The sequence below is a fragment of the Salmo trutta genome, chromosome 6, assembly GCF_901001165.1.
Source record: "Salmo trutta chromosome 6, fSalTru1.1, whole genome shotgun sequence".
Classification (NCBI taxonomy): domain Eukaryota; kingdom Metazoa; phylum Chordata; class Actinopteri; order Salmoniformes; family Salmonidae; genus Salmo; species Salmo trutta.
This window is the reverse complement of record NC_042962.1, coordinates 58348569-58366091: the sequence shown is the minus strand read 5'-3', so window position 1 is coordinate 58366091 and position 17523 is coordinate 58348569. Positions and strand designations below refer to the sequence as shown.

Genomic DNA, 17523 nt, shown 5'->3' with positions numbered 1-17523 from the left:
TATCTATTCATTTTTTCCCTCTAGACTACACTTTTTAAAGAGAACCTCCAATAAGTGGCACTCGAAAAACCTTGTTGACCGTTTGTTTCAAATCAAATAAAACAGATGTCATAAAATCACTTAAATACATTTTTACTTGACAACTAATTATAATAATTATCTGTTACTAATTGTGCAATCATTTTCACCTTTATTCATTTGTCACAGTTTACAGGATATGATAACTCTTATTTTGAAGGATGTCTTATTTTGAAGGAAAGAACGGGACCCTTTAGTGCCTCATAATTCTTGTTGCCTGAGCATGTAGCTCGTGCTCGTGTGGCATTTTAGCCCTGAACGACGCCTGACAGACAAACCTGTCGCCCAGGCTGCGTGCCACCTCCAAGACCTGAGCCAATTGAATGCAAACTAACTTGGCTACAGTATGAAGTCTTGTGAGTTAGCTAGCTAGCTATCTATCTACAGTTGAAGTCGGAAGTTTACATACACTTTAGCCAAATACATTTAAACTCAGTTTTACAATTCCTGACATTTAATACTAGTAAAAATCCCCTGTCTTAGGTCAGTGTAACAGTATTCGTCATCTGAAGAGGAAGAATCATCGGACCAAAACGCAGCGTGGTAAGTGTTCATGCTTTCTTTAATAAACTGAACACTAAAACAAAATGAACAAAGAGAAGAACCGAAACAGTTCCGTAAGGTGCAAAACACTAAACAGAAATTAACTACCCAAAAAACCCTGTGGGAAAAGGCTACCTAAGTATGGTTCCCAATCAGAGACAACAATAGACAGCTGTCCCTGATTGAGAACCATACCCGGCCAAAACAAAGAAATACACAAAACATAGAAAAGGGCACATAGAATGCCCACCCGAGTCACACCCTGGCCTAACCAAAATAGAGAACAAAACCCTCTCTATGGCCAGGGCGTGACAGTCAGTTAGGATCATCACTTTATTTTAAGAATTTGGATTGTCAGAATAATAGAGAATTATTTATTTCAGCTTGTATTTCTTTCATCACATTCCCAGTGGGTCAGAGGTTTATCTACAATCAATTAGTATTTGGTAGCATTGCCTTTAAATTGTTTAACTTGCGTCAAACATTTCAAGTAGCGTTCCACAAGCTTCCCACAATAAGTTGGGTGAATTTTGGCCCATTCCTCCTGACAGAGCTGGTGTAACTGAGTCAGGTTTGTAGGCCTTGCTCGCACACGCTTTTTCAGTTCTGCCCACACATTTTCTATAGCATTGAGGTCAGGGCTTTGTGATGGCCACTCCAATACCTTGACTTTGCTGTCCTTAAGCCATTTTTCCACAACTTTGGAAGTATGCTTGGGGTCATTGTCCATTTGGAAGACCCATTTGCGACCAAGCTTTAACTTCCAGACTGATGCCTTGAGATGTTGCTTCAATATATCCACATAATTTTCCTTCCTCATGATGCCATTTATTTTGTGAAGTGCACCAGTCCCACCTGCAGCAAAGCACCCCCGCAACATGATGCTGCCACCCCCATGCTTCATGGTTGGGATGGTGTTCTTCGGCTTGCAAGCCTCCCCCGTTTCCTCCAAACATAACAATGGCCAAACAGGTCTATTTTTGTTTCATCAGACCAGAGGACATTTCTCCAAAAAGTATGATCTTTGTCCCTATGTGCAGTTGCAAACCGTAGTCTGGCTTTTTGTATGGCGGTTTTGGAGCAATGGATTCTTCCTTGCTGAGCGGCTTTTCAGGTTATGTCGATATAGGACTCGTTTTACTGTGGATATAGATACTTTTGTACCCGTTTCTTCCAGCATCTTCACAAGGTCCTTTGCTGTTGTTCTGGGATTGATTTGCACTTTTCGCACCAAAGTACATTCATCTCTAGGAGATAGAACGCATCTCCTTCCTCAGCGGTATGACGGCTGCGTGGTCCCATGGTGTTTATACTTGCGTACTATTGTTTGTACAGATGAACGTGGTACCTTCAGGCATTTGGAAATTGCTCCCAAGGATGAACCAGACTTGTGGACGTCTACAATTTTTTTCTGAGGTCTTGGCTGATTTATTTTGATTTTCCCATGATGTCAAGCAAAGAGGCACTGAGTTTGAAGGTAGGCCTTGAAATACATCCACAGGTACACCTCCAATTGACTCAAATGATGTCAATTAGCCTATCAGAAGCTTCTAAAGCCATGACGTCATTTTCTGGAATTTTCCAAGCTGTTTAAAGGCACAGTCAACTTAGTGTATGTAAACTTCTGTCCCACTGGAATTGTGATACAGTGAATTATAAGTGAAATAATCTGTCTGTAAACAATTGTTGGAAAAAGGACTTGTGTCATGCACAAAGTAGATGTCCTAACCGACTTGCCAAAACTATAGTTTGCTAACAAGAAATTTGTGGAGTGGTTGAAAAACTAGTTTTAATGACTCCAATCTAAGTGTATGTAAACTTCCCACTTCAACTGTATGTTAGTTGTTAGGTTGCGTAACTTAAATCAAATCTAAATACAACAGGTGTAGACTTTACCGTGAAATGCTTACTTATGCACCCTTTCCCAACAATGCAGAGTTAAAAAGTAAGAACATTTTTATAAATTGTAACACAATAAAATAACAATAATGAGGCTATATACAAGGAGTACCGGTACCGAGTCAATGTGCAGGGGAACGAGGTAATTGAGTTAATATGTACATGTAGGTAGGGGTAAAAGGGAGTAGGCAATCAGGATAGATAAGTGGGTGAGCTCCATTCCTGACAGGCTGATCAGATTCAGACTGATAAGTCAGGATACTGCCTTGTAGGCTGTGTTATGAGCAAAGCTCCTTTCAGGAATATTAGCAGTCAAAGTGCCTAATAGGCTGATGCATATGATCCAGTGAGTGAGATCCATTTCTGGCAGAATAATCAGACTCAACAGCAGCCTCAGAGGCTGATAAGTCAGGATGCTGCCTTGTAAACTGTTTCAGGAGCCAAGCTCCTATCATGCATATTAGCAGTCAAAGTGCCTTATAGGCTGATAGATTTGCATAAGCTCCAAAGGCAATTACCATCATGGACCAGAGGATTGAACAGGTGAGGGAGTATAAGAACCTTCGCACAATAGTTGATAACAAGCTGAATTTTGTGGCCAACTGTGGGTGAGTGTTATCAAAATGTCAATCCAGATTATACTTCAAATCAATTTTTATTGGTCACCCACATGGTTAGCAGATGTTAATGATAGTGTAGTGAAATGCTTGTGCTTTTAGTTCCGACAGTGCAGCAATAACTAACAAGTAATATTTAACAATTCCACAACAACTACCTAATACACACAAATCTAAGTAAAGGAATAGGCTTAAATGCATTAGATAGAATACAGTATATACATATGATATGAGTAATCCAAGATATGTACATATTATTAAAGTGGAATTATTAAAGTAACTAGTGATCCATTTATTAAGTGGCAAATGATTCTTCAAGTCTGTATGTAGGCAGCAGCCTCTCTGTGTTAGTGATGGCTGTTTAACAGTCTGATGGCCTTGAGATAGAAGCTGTTTTTCAGTAAACTTAGAAGGCTGAGTGTTAATCATTCTGTTTTACAATCCTTTTATAGATGTTTTATTGAGCCTGTCTTAACATTTAGTGTAGTTGCCTGGTTTGGCTCCCTCACATGGGCAAGTCAGAATACCCTAGAGAGAGTTGTGCAGGTCAGTGGTAAGATTGTAGGGAGAAACCAAAAGGCTCTCCAAGACATTTACAAAGAGTACACATGTAAGAGAGGTAAAGAAATACATTCATTACATTCACTGAACAGCAAGTATACAGTACTACTTCAGGGCATTTGTATCTGTCATGTGTGAATGTTGCTGTTAATATATTTACTATATATGTTTATCTTATCTTATCCGACTTGACACAACTGAAGTTACCTTCTGGAAAAATGAAGTCATTATATTCTATTCACTCTGTAAATGTAAACATTGTCCACAAAACATGGTGTCCCTTAAAATTATACATGTATCAGTTATGCAAGCTAACAACCAGCATAGATAACTAGCTACCTTGCAAGCTAACAAGACTACCTAGCTAACTAGCCAGCTAACTCACAAGACTAGCTGGCCAAGTTAGCTTGCATGCGATAGGCTCTGGTCTTGGGGGTGTCAGGCAGCCTGGAATACCGTGCTGTCAGTCAGATGCCTTTCATGGCTTAAATGCCCCACGAGCTCTTATCTCACAGAACAGATCCGGGTTGGGGTCCGTCAGAGGGGTGGTTAGAGAGAGAGAAAGATGGCGGAAGCGGATGATGGAGTGGATTCAGAATCTAATGTTGGTAGAATCAAGGAGAATTGGAATATTGTCCAAAAGAGAGGAAAACGGAGCAAAGTAGAGTACAGTGATGAGAATGTCACTTCATATCTTTTAGGAGTAAGGTTTGTAAATGAGGGGCAGCTGATCGAACTACCGATCTTGAGGAATCCATTTGAGATATCCAAACTGGTGGAGAGAGTGCTGGGTAGAGTGAAGGCTGTGAGGATCACAAGAGGGGGGTTGTCTTTCATCGGCAGGATCTGGACATTTTAAAGGTTAAGAAGGTGGACTTTGTGGCTTTTATAGCTATGGTAATTAATGGCACTGCCAAGGTGGAGAGAAGATCAAGGAAGATAGAAATCATAGTGATTGTGGCAGAGCGGTTCCTGGGGCCGAAAGATTTCTCAGCAAAGGAGTTACATGCAATATTGGCACAAGCCATACCAGATATGGAGAATTAGAAGAAGTGGGAGTTTTGTTTTTGGCAATATACAATTTTTTTTAGGACGGATTAAGTTAGTTTCACTATGATGTATGTTTTTTTGTAACTTTTGGGGGGGGTTCAAATCGTCCAGTTGGTGGCAGCAATACACCTTTTTAGGTTGTCGTCCGCCATAAAACCCACAGAAGAAGAAATCTCACTGACACAACTCGAGCCGGCATTATCTGAAGGAATGTCTAAATTCGAGTTGTTGAAAGTGATTCTGAAACAGCGATGTACAACAGCGGCGGCGGAGATATTCAGAGCCGTTGCAAAAACACTGTCAAAGTACCAGGACAAAGTTTATCTGTCGAAAGAAGAGAACGACCGTCTGCAGAGGCTGTTTGATATCATCCTGAAACCAGAGATAAAGTTGTATAGAACAGGTTTGTTTATCACTTGTCTCTTAACATTGTTTATCAACATTGCCAATATTGATCATTTAATTTATTTTGAAAGTCCGTGCAGCATAAATGCGTGACAAGTAAACATTAGTAATTAAGTAAACTAGCTAGCAAACTCCCTTTGTCTAATACATCAGATTGTGATAATGTTACCAGCTTTATAGTTTAAAGTCTGAAATAAAACACAGACTGCAAAAAGTTTCCTTACAAGCCAAAATATTGAATAAAATGACATTTGAACTTATTCTAACCGGTTGTCTGTGAGGTTGGTCCTTATTTTTAAAATGGTATAGAATCAGCTTGATCCCCGCTGTCAAAGATGCTTGGAACTTTTTTATATATGTTTTCAGTGGTATTGTTAACACGCCCCTATAAAGAAAAATATATCTGGTTCGACCGTGATCTTGCAGAGTTACTCCACCTCATGAAATGCATTTGTTGAAAGGCTCGGCAGACGCATACTCAAGCTGACTGGCTCTCGTTCAGGCAAATGAGAAATAAGTGGACTCAGGCTATCCGGAAGGCCAAAGTTAGTTACTTTAAGGAGCAGTTCTCTCTCTGTGGGTCTAACCCCAAGAAGTTCTGGAAAACGGTTAAAGACCTGGAGAATAAACCCTCGTCCTCACAGCTGCCCATGTCCCTTAATGTTGAGGATGTGGTTGTTACTGACAAGAAGCACATGGCTGAGCTCTTTAAATCACCATGTCATTAAGTCAGGGTTCCTATTTGACTCAGCCATGCCTCCTTGCCCTTCCAACGTTTCCTCATCTCCCACCCCTTCTAATGTGACTATCCACAATGCTTCTCCCTCTGTCTCCCTGCAGGCAGTCACTGAGTCCGAGGTGCTAAAGGAGCTCCATAAACTAGACCCCAAAAACATCTGGGTCAGATGGTTTAGACCCTTTCTTCTTTAAGGTTGCTGCCCCTATCATCACCAAGCCTATCTCCAACATTTTTAACCTGTCTCTCCTCTCTGGGGAGGTTCCCATTGCTTGGAAGGCAGCTACAGTTCGTCCTTTATTTAAAAGGGGAGATCAAGCTGATCCTAACTGTTATAGGCCTATTTCTATTTTTCCCTGTTTATCAAAAGTGTTGGAAATACTTGTCAATAATCAACTGACTGGCTTTCTTGATGTCCATAGTATTCTCTCGGGTATGCAACCTGGTTTCCGCTCAGGTTATGGATGTGTCACTGAAACCTTAAAAGGTGCTCAATGATGTCACCATTGCCCTTGACTCTAAGCAATATTGTGCTGCTATTTATATTGACTTGGCCAATGCTTTTCATACGGTAGACCATTCCATTCTTGTGGGCCGGCTAAGGAGTATTGGTCTCTCTGAGGGGTCTTTGGCCTGGTTTGCTAACTACCTCTCTCAAAGAGTGCAGTGTATAACGTCAGAAAATCTGCTGTCTCAGCAACTGCCTGTCACCAAGGGAGTACCCCAAGGCTATAAATCCTAGGCCCTACGCTCTTCTCAATTTACATCAACAACATAGCTCAGGCAGTAGGAAGCTCTCTCATCCATTTATATGCCGTTGATACAGTGTTATACTCAGCTGGCCCCTCCCTGGATTTTGTGTTAAATGTTCTACAACAAAGTTTTCTTAGTGTCCAACAAGCTTTCTCTACCCGTAACCTTGTTCTGAACACCTCCAAAACAAAGGTCATGTGGTTTGGTAAGAAGAATTCCCCTCTTCCCACAGGTGTGATTACTACTTCTGAGGGTTTAGAGCTTGTGGTAGTCACCTCATACAAGTACTTGGGAGTATGGCTAGACGGTGCACTGTCCTTCTCTCAGCACATATCAAAGCTGCAGGCTAAAGTTAAATCTAGACTTGGTTTCCTCTATCGTAATCGCTCCTCTTTCACCCCAGCTGCCAAACTAATCCTGATTCAGATGACCATCCTACCCATGCTAGATTACGGAGACATAATTTATAGATCAGCAGGTAAGGGTGCTCTCAAGCAGCTAGATGTTCTTTACCATACGGCCATCAGATTTGCCACCAATGCTCCTTATAGGACACATCACCACACTCTATACTCCTCTGTAAACTGGTCATCTCTGTATACCCATCGCAAGACCCACTTATGCTTATTTATAAAACCCTCTTAGGCCTCACTCTCCCCTATCTGAGAGATCTACTGCAGCCCTCATCCTCCACATACAACACCCGTTCTGCCAGTCACATTCTGTTAAAGGTCCCCAAAGCACACACATCCCTGGGTCGCTCTTCTTTTCAGTTTGCTGCAGCTAGCGACTGAAACGAGCTGCAACAAACACTCAAACTGAACAGTTTTATCTCAATCTCTTCATTCAGACTCAATCATGGACACTCTTACTGACAGTTGTGGCTGCTTTGTGTGATGTATTGTTGTCTCTACCTTCTTGCCCTTTGTGCTGTTGACTGTGCCCAATAATGTTTTTACCATGTTGTGTGCTGCTACCATGTTGTACAGGTATTTTAGCTAGCTAATGTTAGTTGGCTGCTTATACATCAAACTCTCCAGTATATTAACTATAGGCTAACTACCCAACGTTTATTGACTTGATTATTCCCGTCATTCTTATCTTAGCTAAATGGTATAGTCGTTTTGCGTTCTCAATGGACATTTGGGTGCTTTTGTAAATTCACTCTGGCAATCTACTCCGATTTCAAATTCTCGTCTGAATTTAGAGCGCTCAACACCCGTTGAATATGGCCAGTGTCAGTAAACGTCAGCAAAAAAAAGCGTAAATAAATTGTTGCCAGCAGCACAGTTTAGTCACCAACGCTTTGGATAACATGAAAACTGCCTAACCAGCTCTGATAGGGCGAGTAAAATGGTCAGTGGTCTCATTAGTGTCTGGAAGTAGATAGCAAGCTAGCCAACGTTAGCTTGGGTGCTTGACTGCGGTAAAGTCTGAACGCTCAAATCAACCCTACTCCTCGGCCTGAGCATCCAGTGTTCGCTCTGAATTTACAAACGGGAAATCTGACAACGCTCTGAATTTACGAGCGCACTCTGGCACTCCAGATTGAATTTAAGAACACACCTGAAGTCTTCAAATCTCTAACTAGTCATTTGTTTTGCTAACTAGCTAGCAAGAGGTTGCATAGCAACAGCATCAACTTCCTGTAGACAGGAGAAGAGCAAGTACACTCAACTGAAAGGATACCGTTCGTTTACAGTATACTAAAGTGAACTGATACTATGTAGTGTATGTAGTATACACTATGTTAGTATGGGTATTCGAACACAGCTCAACTTTTCAAAACGCTGGTACTGCCATTGAAATTTCAATCACCTGGCACATGTAAACACTTGCAAGGTTTTGGTTAGTAAGCATGCATCATACATTTGTTTTGTGCGCGTGTGCCTTAAGTGATGAGTAAACATATCGTGATAGCCACGCACGGTTTGAAGTCGGTGTAATAATACTTTCCTGTGGATATTTGGTCTCAAATTTACTTCCTACTTAACGGCCTATTTACAAACAAGCTAAACAGTTGTTAAATATGAATACAATTAGTCAACTATTAAATAACATGCACATAATTTGAAAGATATGTTCATTCTATGCTGAGGAAAAATGTAAAAGTACATTTAAAAAAGAGTGTAACAACATTGCCATTTCATGCATTGATCTTTGAAAAGGCTCAGTTATCTGTGGCTCAGTTGGTAGAGCATGGTGTTTGCAACGCCAGCATGGTGTGGGCAACGCCAGGGTTGTGGGTTCGATTCCCACGGGGGGCCAGTACAAAAAAATAAAAAATATGCATGAAATGAAATGTATGCATTCACTACTGTAAGTCACTCTGGATAAGAGCGTCTGCTAAATGACTACAATGTAATGTAAATGAAGAGATACAGTTTAATATGCTAATTAGCTAACAGTCTTTCAAATTCTGTGCATGTTATTTAAGTCTTAAAATGTAATCAATACCGCAGGTTCTATATAGAAGTGAACAAGGGATTCTCATCAATATTAATCATTTTAATTGTGAATAGAATAAACAATGTAAAATACATATGTACAACCTCTGAAGACAGTCACTTGCTGTAGTACCCTTGCATTTTTTAAATGGACATGTAGTGCTGTTTAGACAAGTAATGAGCTCTTCCCCCTCCGTTATAATCAGTCCAGTCAGATTGCCTCTACTGACAATACTGAATGACCATGATCTACACTTCAGAAACTGTTAGGATCAACCAACAACAGCACATAAGTGTGAAATCCTGGAGATGGGCTACCCTATCCTAGACCCCATTATCTTATGTCAGATGAAGCGTAGCAGCACCCATCTCATCTGCAACTAAAATCTAATGTATCCTTTCTCCTTCCCTTCAGATTTCCAGCAGTTCATTGTCTCTGAAGAGGAGTTGTCCCCTGTACAGCAACACTGTAAGCAGAATTGGAGCCCCAGTCTGGGGCAAAATGACTGGAACCCCATACAGATTAAAGAGGAACATGAAGAACGCAGGATCATCCAGGTGAATGAAGACTCGGTATTCACTCCTGCCTGGGTGAAAATTTACTATGATCACTACACAACTCTTCACAAATCTTCTTCACAAATCCAAAGTGAAGAATACATAGACAAAACGGCTTCAACTGAACAGATCAAAACAGAACCTAAGGAAGAGGATTCCTCAGAGCCAACCAGTGAATCTCAGCCCCTGCGCATATCAAAGAGGACACTGACAGAAAAAGACACTCTAAGCTCCAAGGTTAGAAAATCCATGGATCTGAAATCCCCAGTGCATAGGAGGAGTTACACAGAAATGAGAGAGAAACCATTTTGCTGTAGTGATTGTGGTGAACGTTTCACTCTGATGGGAAAACTGAATTCTCATAGGATTATGATGCACTCTGGGAAGAATCCGTATCGCTGTGATGAATGTGGAAAATGTTTTGTTCGGTGCGGAGCTCTGGATTCTCATATGAGGATCCACACAGGGTTGAATCTGCATCATTGTCAGGTTTGTGGCAAAGGTTTTGATTATGGTAGAAGTCTGAATGATCATATGAGGTCCCACAAATGGGTGAAATTGCATTGCTGTCGGGACTGTGGCAAAGGTTTTGTTTATGTTAAAGGTCTGAATTGTCATCGGAGGATTCACACAAAGGAGAAACTCAAAGGCTGTCATATTGGAGTGAACACCTGAAATCACATGGAAGGTTTCACACAGGCAAGAATACGCATTCTTATACTGATCCACACAGGGGAGAAATCATATCACGAACAGGATTTACTGTAATGTGGCAAATGGTTTCCCCATGTTGAGTATCTGAATTATCACATGAGGATTCACACAGGGGAGAAATCATTTTGCTGTAATGATTGAGGCAAATGTTTTAATTTTGGCAATGGTCTGAAAACGCATATGAAGATTCACACATGGAAGAAATCATATTGCTGCCAGGTCTGTTTTGCTCAGGATAATTCACTGAGGTATCAAATTGGGAATTTTCACTTGGATGGGTAAACTGAATTTGAAATTAGATAGAAGATGGAGGGGCAAAATGTCAAACTTCCATGGTTCTTTCGGTGAATACAATATGACTTTGGGTTTGTAAATATACTTGCAGGACAACCAATAAAGTTACTAATTATTATTGTTCAACTCATTTACTTTGTCTGATCCATTCGATTGCAGTTCAGCCCAGTTGACACTAGTAGCCTTTCTCTACAGGAACCAACTAGAATGTCCCCTAATTTCACCTTGATACATTTATGTACACATCAGTGGAGGCTGGTAGGAGGAACAATAGGAGGCCTGGCTCATTGTAGTGGCTGGAATGAAATGAATTAAAACTAAAATCTAGCTTCAGAGCTTTGTCAACACTGATGGCTGGGTTGTAGATGATAAAGGCTAGACACATCTCATCAGTGGTGGCCAGCCCCAACTGTGTGATTCCTTTGTGATTGGCTGTGTTATAGGTGCACTCCACCACAATCTCATCACCCTGCAGAGAGGAGATACTGCTTTTAGAAAGATCTAATGACTAATAATACCACAGTTGACCTGATAAAGAATCCAATGAAATACAGGAAGTAGATGGATGCTTACTTGTTTGATGGTCATAATGGTCTCCAGGTTGATGAACCCCTGCAGCTCAAAGTTGTCATCCATGGCCAGAAAGTCAATCTGTGTTCCATTCCTGCAAAAGGTAGAATCAAGAACACATCAGTGGGGAGAGTGAAGAACCATCAACAACGATCATCAAAGCATATCGCTGCTTATCCTGACAATGACACTTTACACTAACAGTCATTGGTAGAACTGTAGAACTCATCATAATCCTGTCCTCCAATAGGGATGCCAGCATTTTCTGGAAGTTCGAAACGCCTAGTATGAAGAAGACAATGTAAAGACAGCTCAGACTAACATTTGTGTAGGTGTGTGTTCATGCATGTGTGTATGTATTAATGTCTTCAGAAGGGGGCAGTCTCTCACCCCTCCTGTGTTCCAGACAGCCACCACTTTGAAGCAGTCTGCCCATGGTCCTCCCGTGTAGCATTGTTGCTCATTGATCTGGATCACAGATAAGGGGCAGCTGTAGAGAAGCATGTGGTGGACCAGGTTCTAAATCACTGGCTCCACCTGAGACCGGCAGAGAGAGAGAAGGAGCAGGGAGAGGGAAGAGATGCCAAAAACCTCTATGGACTCTAATGACAAATGTATGTCGTAATTGTAAAATGATTAGACCATGAAATGAGAGGGGTCATTTACCCGAATGATATGTTTCCCTATTGAGCTTTGGCATCTTCATGACCTTGCAGTTGTAGTATGTATGTTCAGCAGGGACAATAAACTGTAATGGAGGAAATACTGTGTTAATACCATCCGTGTGGCCAGTCCATTCTGTTCTAGTCACATGTTGTAGGCTAAGGATACTAAATCAAATTTGATTGGTCACATGGTTAGCAGATGTTATTGCGAGTAGTGAAATTCTTGAATCTACCTCCCGTATAACCAATATTAATTAAATCGGACCTGTTCCACTTCAAGAATAAAGAGCAACTTCAAACTAAAAGTCCTGCTGTGCCTGATCTAGAGAGACATACTCCTGCTACAGGATGTGTGAGGTCACTCTTACATTGTCCATAACAAAGTCCAGATAGTTGCCGTCCCGGGGGCTGGATCTGGGCATGAACTTGAGCAGGTTCACCTCCTTGGTCCCCCTTGTTCTGGAATGGTACCCGATGCCATCAGTTTTCCCGTAGGCATAGATCAGCTTCACTGGACTGTCCTATGAGAGGAGATGGAACAAACAGCAATTGACAAAACATAGAAGAACAAAATGCACAGGTTGAGGACTACAACACTAACTACATAATGTTGCGACATTGATGTTGCAATACTTGTTATGACACCATTGTCTTTATTAATGCTTCTTATATTTGTGAATCTCCGTGGGACCATTTAGGGTTAGGGACATGTAGGGTTAGGACATGTAGGGTTAAGACATGTAGGATTAGGGACATGTAGGGTTAGGACATGTAGGGTTAGGACATGTAGGGTTAGGGACATGTAAGGTTAGGGACATGTAGAGTTAGGGACATGTAGGGTTAGGGACATGTAGGGTTAGGGGGTTAGGGACATGTATGGTTAGGGACATGTAGGGTTAGGGGGTTAGGGACATGTAAGGTTAGGGACATGTAGAGTTAGGGACATGTAGGGTTAGGGACATGTAGGGTTAGGGGGTTAGGGACATGTAGGGTTAGGACATGTAGGGTTAGGGACATGTAGGGTTAGGACATGTAGGGTTAGGGACATGTAGGGTTAGGACATGTAGGGTTAGGGAGTTAGGGACATGTAGGGTTAGGACATGTAGGGTTAGGGACATGTAGGGTTAGGGGGTTAGGGACATGTAGGGTTAGGGACATGTAGGGTTAGGGACATGTAGAGTTAGGGGGTTAGGGACATGTAGGGTTAGGGACATGTAGGGTTAGGGGGTTAGGGACATGTAGGGTTAGGACATGTAGAGTTAGGGGGTTAGGGACATGTAGGGTTAGGGACATGTAGGGTTAGGACATGTAGAGTTAGGACACGTAGGGTTAGGGACATGTAGGGTTAGGGACATGTAGGCTTGGGACATGTAGGCTTAGGACATGTAGGGTTAGGGACATGTAGGGTTAGGACATGTAGAGTTAGGACATGTAGGGTTAGGGGGTTAGGGACATGTAGGGTTAGGGACATGTAGGGTTAGGGGGTTAGGGACATGTAGGGTTAGGGACATGTAGGGTTAGGACATGTAGAGTTAGGACATGTAGGGTTAGGGGGTTAGGGACATGTAGGGTTAGTGACATGTAAGGTTAGGGACATGTAGGGTTAGGGACATGTAGGGTTAGGGACATGTAGGGTTAGGGGCATGTAGGGTTAGGGACATGTAGGGTTAAGGGGTTAGGGACATGTAGGGTTAGGGGGTTAGGGACATGTAAGGTTAGGGACCTGTAGGGTTAGGGACATGTAGGGTTAGGGGGTTAGGGACATGTAAGGTTAGGGACATGTAGGGTTAGGGACATGTAGGGTTAGGGGGTTAGGGACATGTAGGGTTAGGGACATGTAGGGTTAGGGACAAGTAGGGTTAGGGACATGTAGGGTTAGGGGGTTAGGGACATGTAGGGTTAGGGACATGTAGGGTTAGGACATGTAGAGTTAGGACATGTAGGGTTAGGGGGTTAGGGACATGTAGGGTTAGTGACATGTAAGGTTAGGGACATGTAGGGTTAGGGACATGTAGGGTTAGGGACATGTAGGGTTAGGGGCATGTAGGGTTAGGGACATGTAGGGTTAGGGGGTTAGGGACATGTAGGGTTAGGGGGTTAGGGACATGTAAGGTTAGGGACCTGTAGGGTTAGGGACATGTAGGGTTAGGGGGTTAGGGACATGTAAGGTTAGGGACATGTAGGGTTAGGGACATGTAGGGTTAGGGGGTTAGGGACATGTAGGGTTAGGGACATGTAGGGTTAGGGACATGTAGGGTTAGGGACATGTAGGGTTAGGGGGTTAGGGACATGTAGGGTTAGGGACATGTAGGGTTAGGGACATGTAGAGTTAGGGACATGTTGGGTTAGGGACATGTAGGGTTAGAGGGTTAGGGACATGTAGGGTTAGGGACAAGTAGGGTTAGGGACATGTAGGGTTAGGGACATGTAGGGTTAGGGGGTTAGGGACATGTAGAGTTAGGGACATGTAGGGTTTATAGAGCTGAATTAATAGTTGTTTTACTATACTTCATTGTTGTGGAGTTTCCATCTCTTCTCTAAAACTTGAGCAACACATTCACATCAATGGAGGCTGCTGAGGGGAGGATGGCTGCACATAATGGCAGCAAAGGAGCAAATTGAATGGCATCAAACACATAGAAATATTTGATTCCCTTCCACTTTTTCCCTCCAGCACATTACCACCAACCTGTCCTCCTTAAGGTGCCAGCAATCTCCTGTGATTCACATGTAACTTTAAAGAGTAATTTGATCTTCCAAAGGTTTTGGAGGTGTTGAAAACCAATACACCTACAACTCCAGATAATTACTACTACAACTGTTAACACCAAGATCTACAATATAACTACTGCTTAGACCTAGACCTACAATAGAACTACTGCTAAGACCTAGACCTACACTAGAACTACTGCTAAGACCTAGACCTACAATATAACTGCTACTAAGACCTAGACCTACAATATAACTACTGCTAAGACCTAGACCTACAATATCACTACTGCTAAGACCTAGACCTACACTAGAACTACTGCTAAGACCTAGACCTACAATATCACTACTGCTAAGACCTAGACCTAAAATATAACTACTGCTAAGACCTAGACCTACAATATAACTGTTACTAAGACCTAGACCTACAATATAACTACTGCTAAGACCTAGACCTACAATATAACTGTTACTAAGACCTAGACCTACAATATAACTACTGCTAAGACCTAGACCTACAATATCACTACTGCTAAGACCTAGACCTACAATATCACTACTGCTAAGACCTAGACCTACAATATCACTACTGCTAAGACCTAGACCTACAATATAACTGCTGCTAAGACCTAGACCTAAAATATAACTACTGCTAAGACCTAGACCTACAATATAACTACTGCTAAGACCTAGACCTAAAATATAACTACTGCTAAGACCTAGACCTACAATATAACTGCTGCTAAGACCTAGACCTAAAATATAACTACTGCTAAGACCTAGACCTAAAATATAACTACTGCTAAGACCTAGACCTACAATATAACTACTGCTAAGACCTAGACCTACAATATGACTACTGCTAAGACCTAGACCTAAAATATAACTACTGCTTAGACCTAGACCTACAGTAGAACTACTGCTTAGACCTAGACCTACAATAGAACTACTGCTTAGACCTAGACCTACAGTAGAACTACTGCTTAGACCTAGACCTACAGTAGAACTACTGCTTAGACCTAGACCTACAGTAGAACTACTGCTAAGACCTAGACCTACAATATAACTACTGCTAAGACCTAGACCTACAATATAACTGTTACTAAGACCTAGACCTACAATATAACTACTGCTAAGACCTAGACCTACAATATAACTGCTGCTAAGACCTAGACCTAAAATATAACTACTGCTTAGACCTAGACCTACAGTAGAACTACTGCTTAGACCTAGACCTACAATATAACTACTGCTTAGACCTAGACCTACAGTAGAACTACTGCTTAGACCTAGACCTACAGTAGAACTACTGCTTAGACCTAGACCTAGAATATAACTACTGCTAAGACCTAGACCTACAATATAACTACTGCTAAGACCTAGACCTACAGTAGAACTACTGCTTAGACCTAGACCTACAATATAACTACTGCTAAGACCTAGACCTACAGTAGAACTACTGCTTAGACCTAGACCTACAGTAGAACTACTGCTTAGACCTAGACCTACAGTAGAACTACTGCTTAGACCTAGACCTAGAATATAACTACTGCTAAGACCTAGACCTACAATATAACTACTGCTAAGACCTAGACCTACAGTAGAACTACTGCTTAGACCTAGACCTACAGTAGAACTACTGCTAAGACCTACAATATAACTGTTACTAAGACTTAGACCTTCAATATAACTGTTACTAAGACCTAGACCTACAATAGAACTATTTCTAAAACCTAGACGTACAATATAACTACTCCCAAGTGAAAACCAACAAAACATTAGCACTGATACTGCTGTGTCTAATAGTAATGATTACAGAGTTAATGGTTTAGATACGTTGAAGTAGTTGCCATTTTGGTCCGACCCATCCAATGACGATATGCGCTCCAGCCATGCCTCCATTTGGGTTCTACTCGAATCCCACCCAGCCAGTGGTCTTGACTGACAGCTGGAGCGTGATGGTGCCCTCGACCTCACTAAACCCCTAGTTCTGGATGACATTGTTGTCCGCTTCAAGTTACTCCATGAATGGCATAAGGGTGTCCTGCTATCCCCTGGTCCCCGGAGTCCAAGCCAGGAGCAGGGAGAGGAATAGAGGGATCATACTGTCTGTCACCCACAGATAGAACATGAGACTGAGAACTCGAACCGCTGAGAGAGACAAATGCTCCCAAACAAACAGCTAGCTACGGCTAAGCAGATAAACAGATAGCTACGGAGAACCGCTAAGATTCTGATTCACACTCACTGACTGGCCATGTCCAAATGCCTATACTAGCGTTTTAAATAGTAGGCTTTTTGGGTGTGAGGAAATAGACGATTGTACAGTAGGGAAATTGAGACCCAGGTGTGTTTGACAACCGTTTATAATCAACTAATCAGAGGAAGAGGCAGGCTGTAGGAAAATGAATGAATGTATGTGGTAGGGATTAACTACAGGCAGTAGAGAGTAAAGGAAAGGAAACTAGGAAAGGAGGAAATGAAAGGGAGCAAGGAAACAATGAAAGGGGGAAAGGGAAGGAGGAGAGGAAATTGTGCTAGGAAAGGAAATTAGGAAAGGAAGTTAGTACATGAGGAAAGGAAGATAGAAAAAGAGGAAAAGGAGCAAGGAAAGGAGGAAAAGAAAGGGAGCTAGGAAATAAGAAAATGGAGTGAGGAAAGGAGTTAATGTGGTAGGGATTTACCACAGCCAGTAGAGAGTAAAGAAAAGGAAGAAGGAAAGGAAGCTAGGAAAGGAGGAAATGAAAGGGGCAAGAAAAAGTGATAGGTTGTAGTGACAGGCTAGTTTAGGCACAGGCTGCTGCTGGATACTAAGATACTTACGTTTCTTTCAGTGCAAACCGTCATGCAACGTAGCAAACATTGAATCCAACTAAACGCACCCCACTTGCTTTTGGCAATAGCTGCTAATCAGAGAAGGGGGA

At 41.9% G+C, this 17523-nt stretch overlaps 1 protein-coding gene across 1 annotated transcript; it reads left to right on the top strand.

Annotated features, from left to right (window-relative positions):
- Window positions 1-4881: 4881 nt before the first annotated feature.
- On the top strand, window positions 4882-10828 carry LOC115195174 (uncharacterized). Its single transcript, XM_029754972.1, has 3 exons — window positions 4882-5151; window positions 9505-10047; window positions 10815-10828. The coding sequence occupies exons 1-3, from the start codon at window positions 4959-4961 to the stop codon at window positions 10826-10828; spliced, it is 750 nt and encodes a 249-aa protein (XP_029610832.1). The 5' UTR covers window positions 4882-4958.
- Window positions 10829-17523: the final 6695 nt, after the last annotated feature.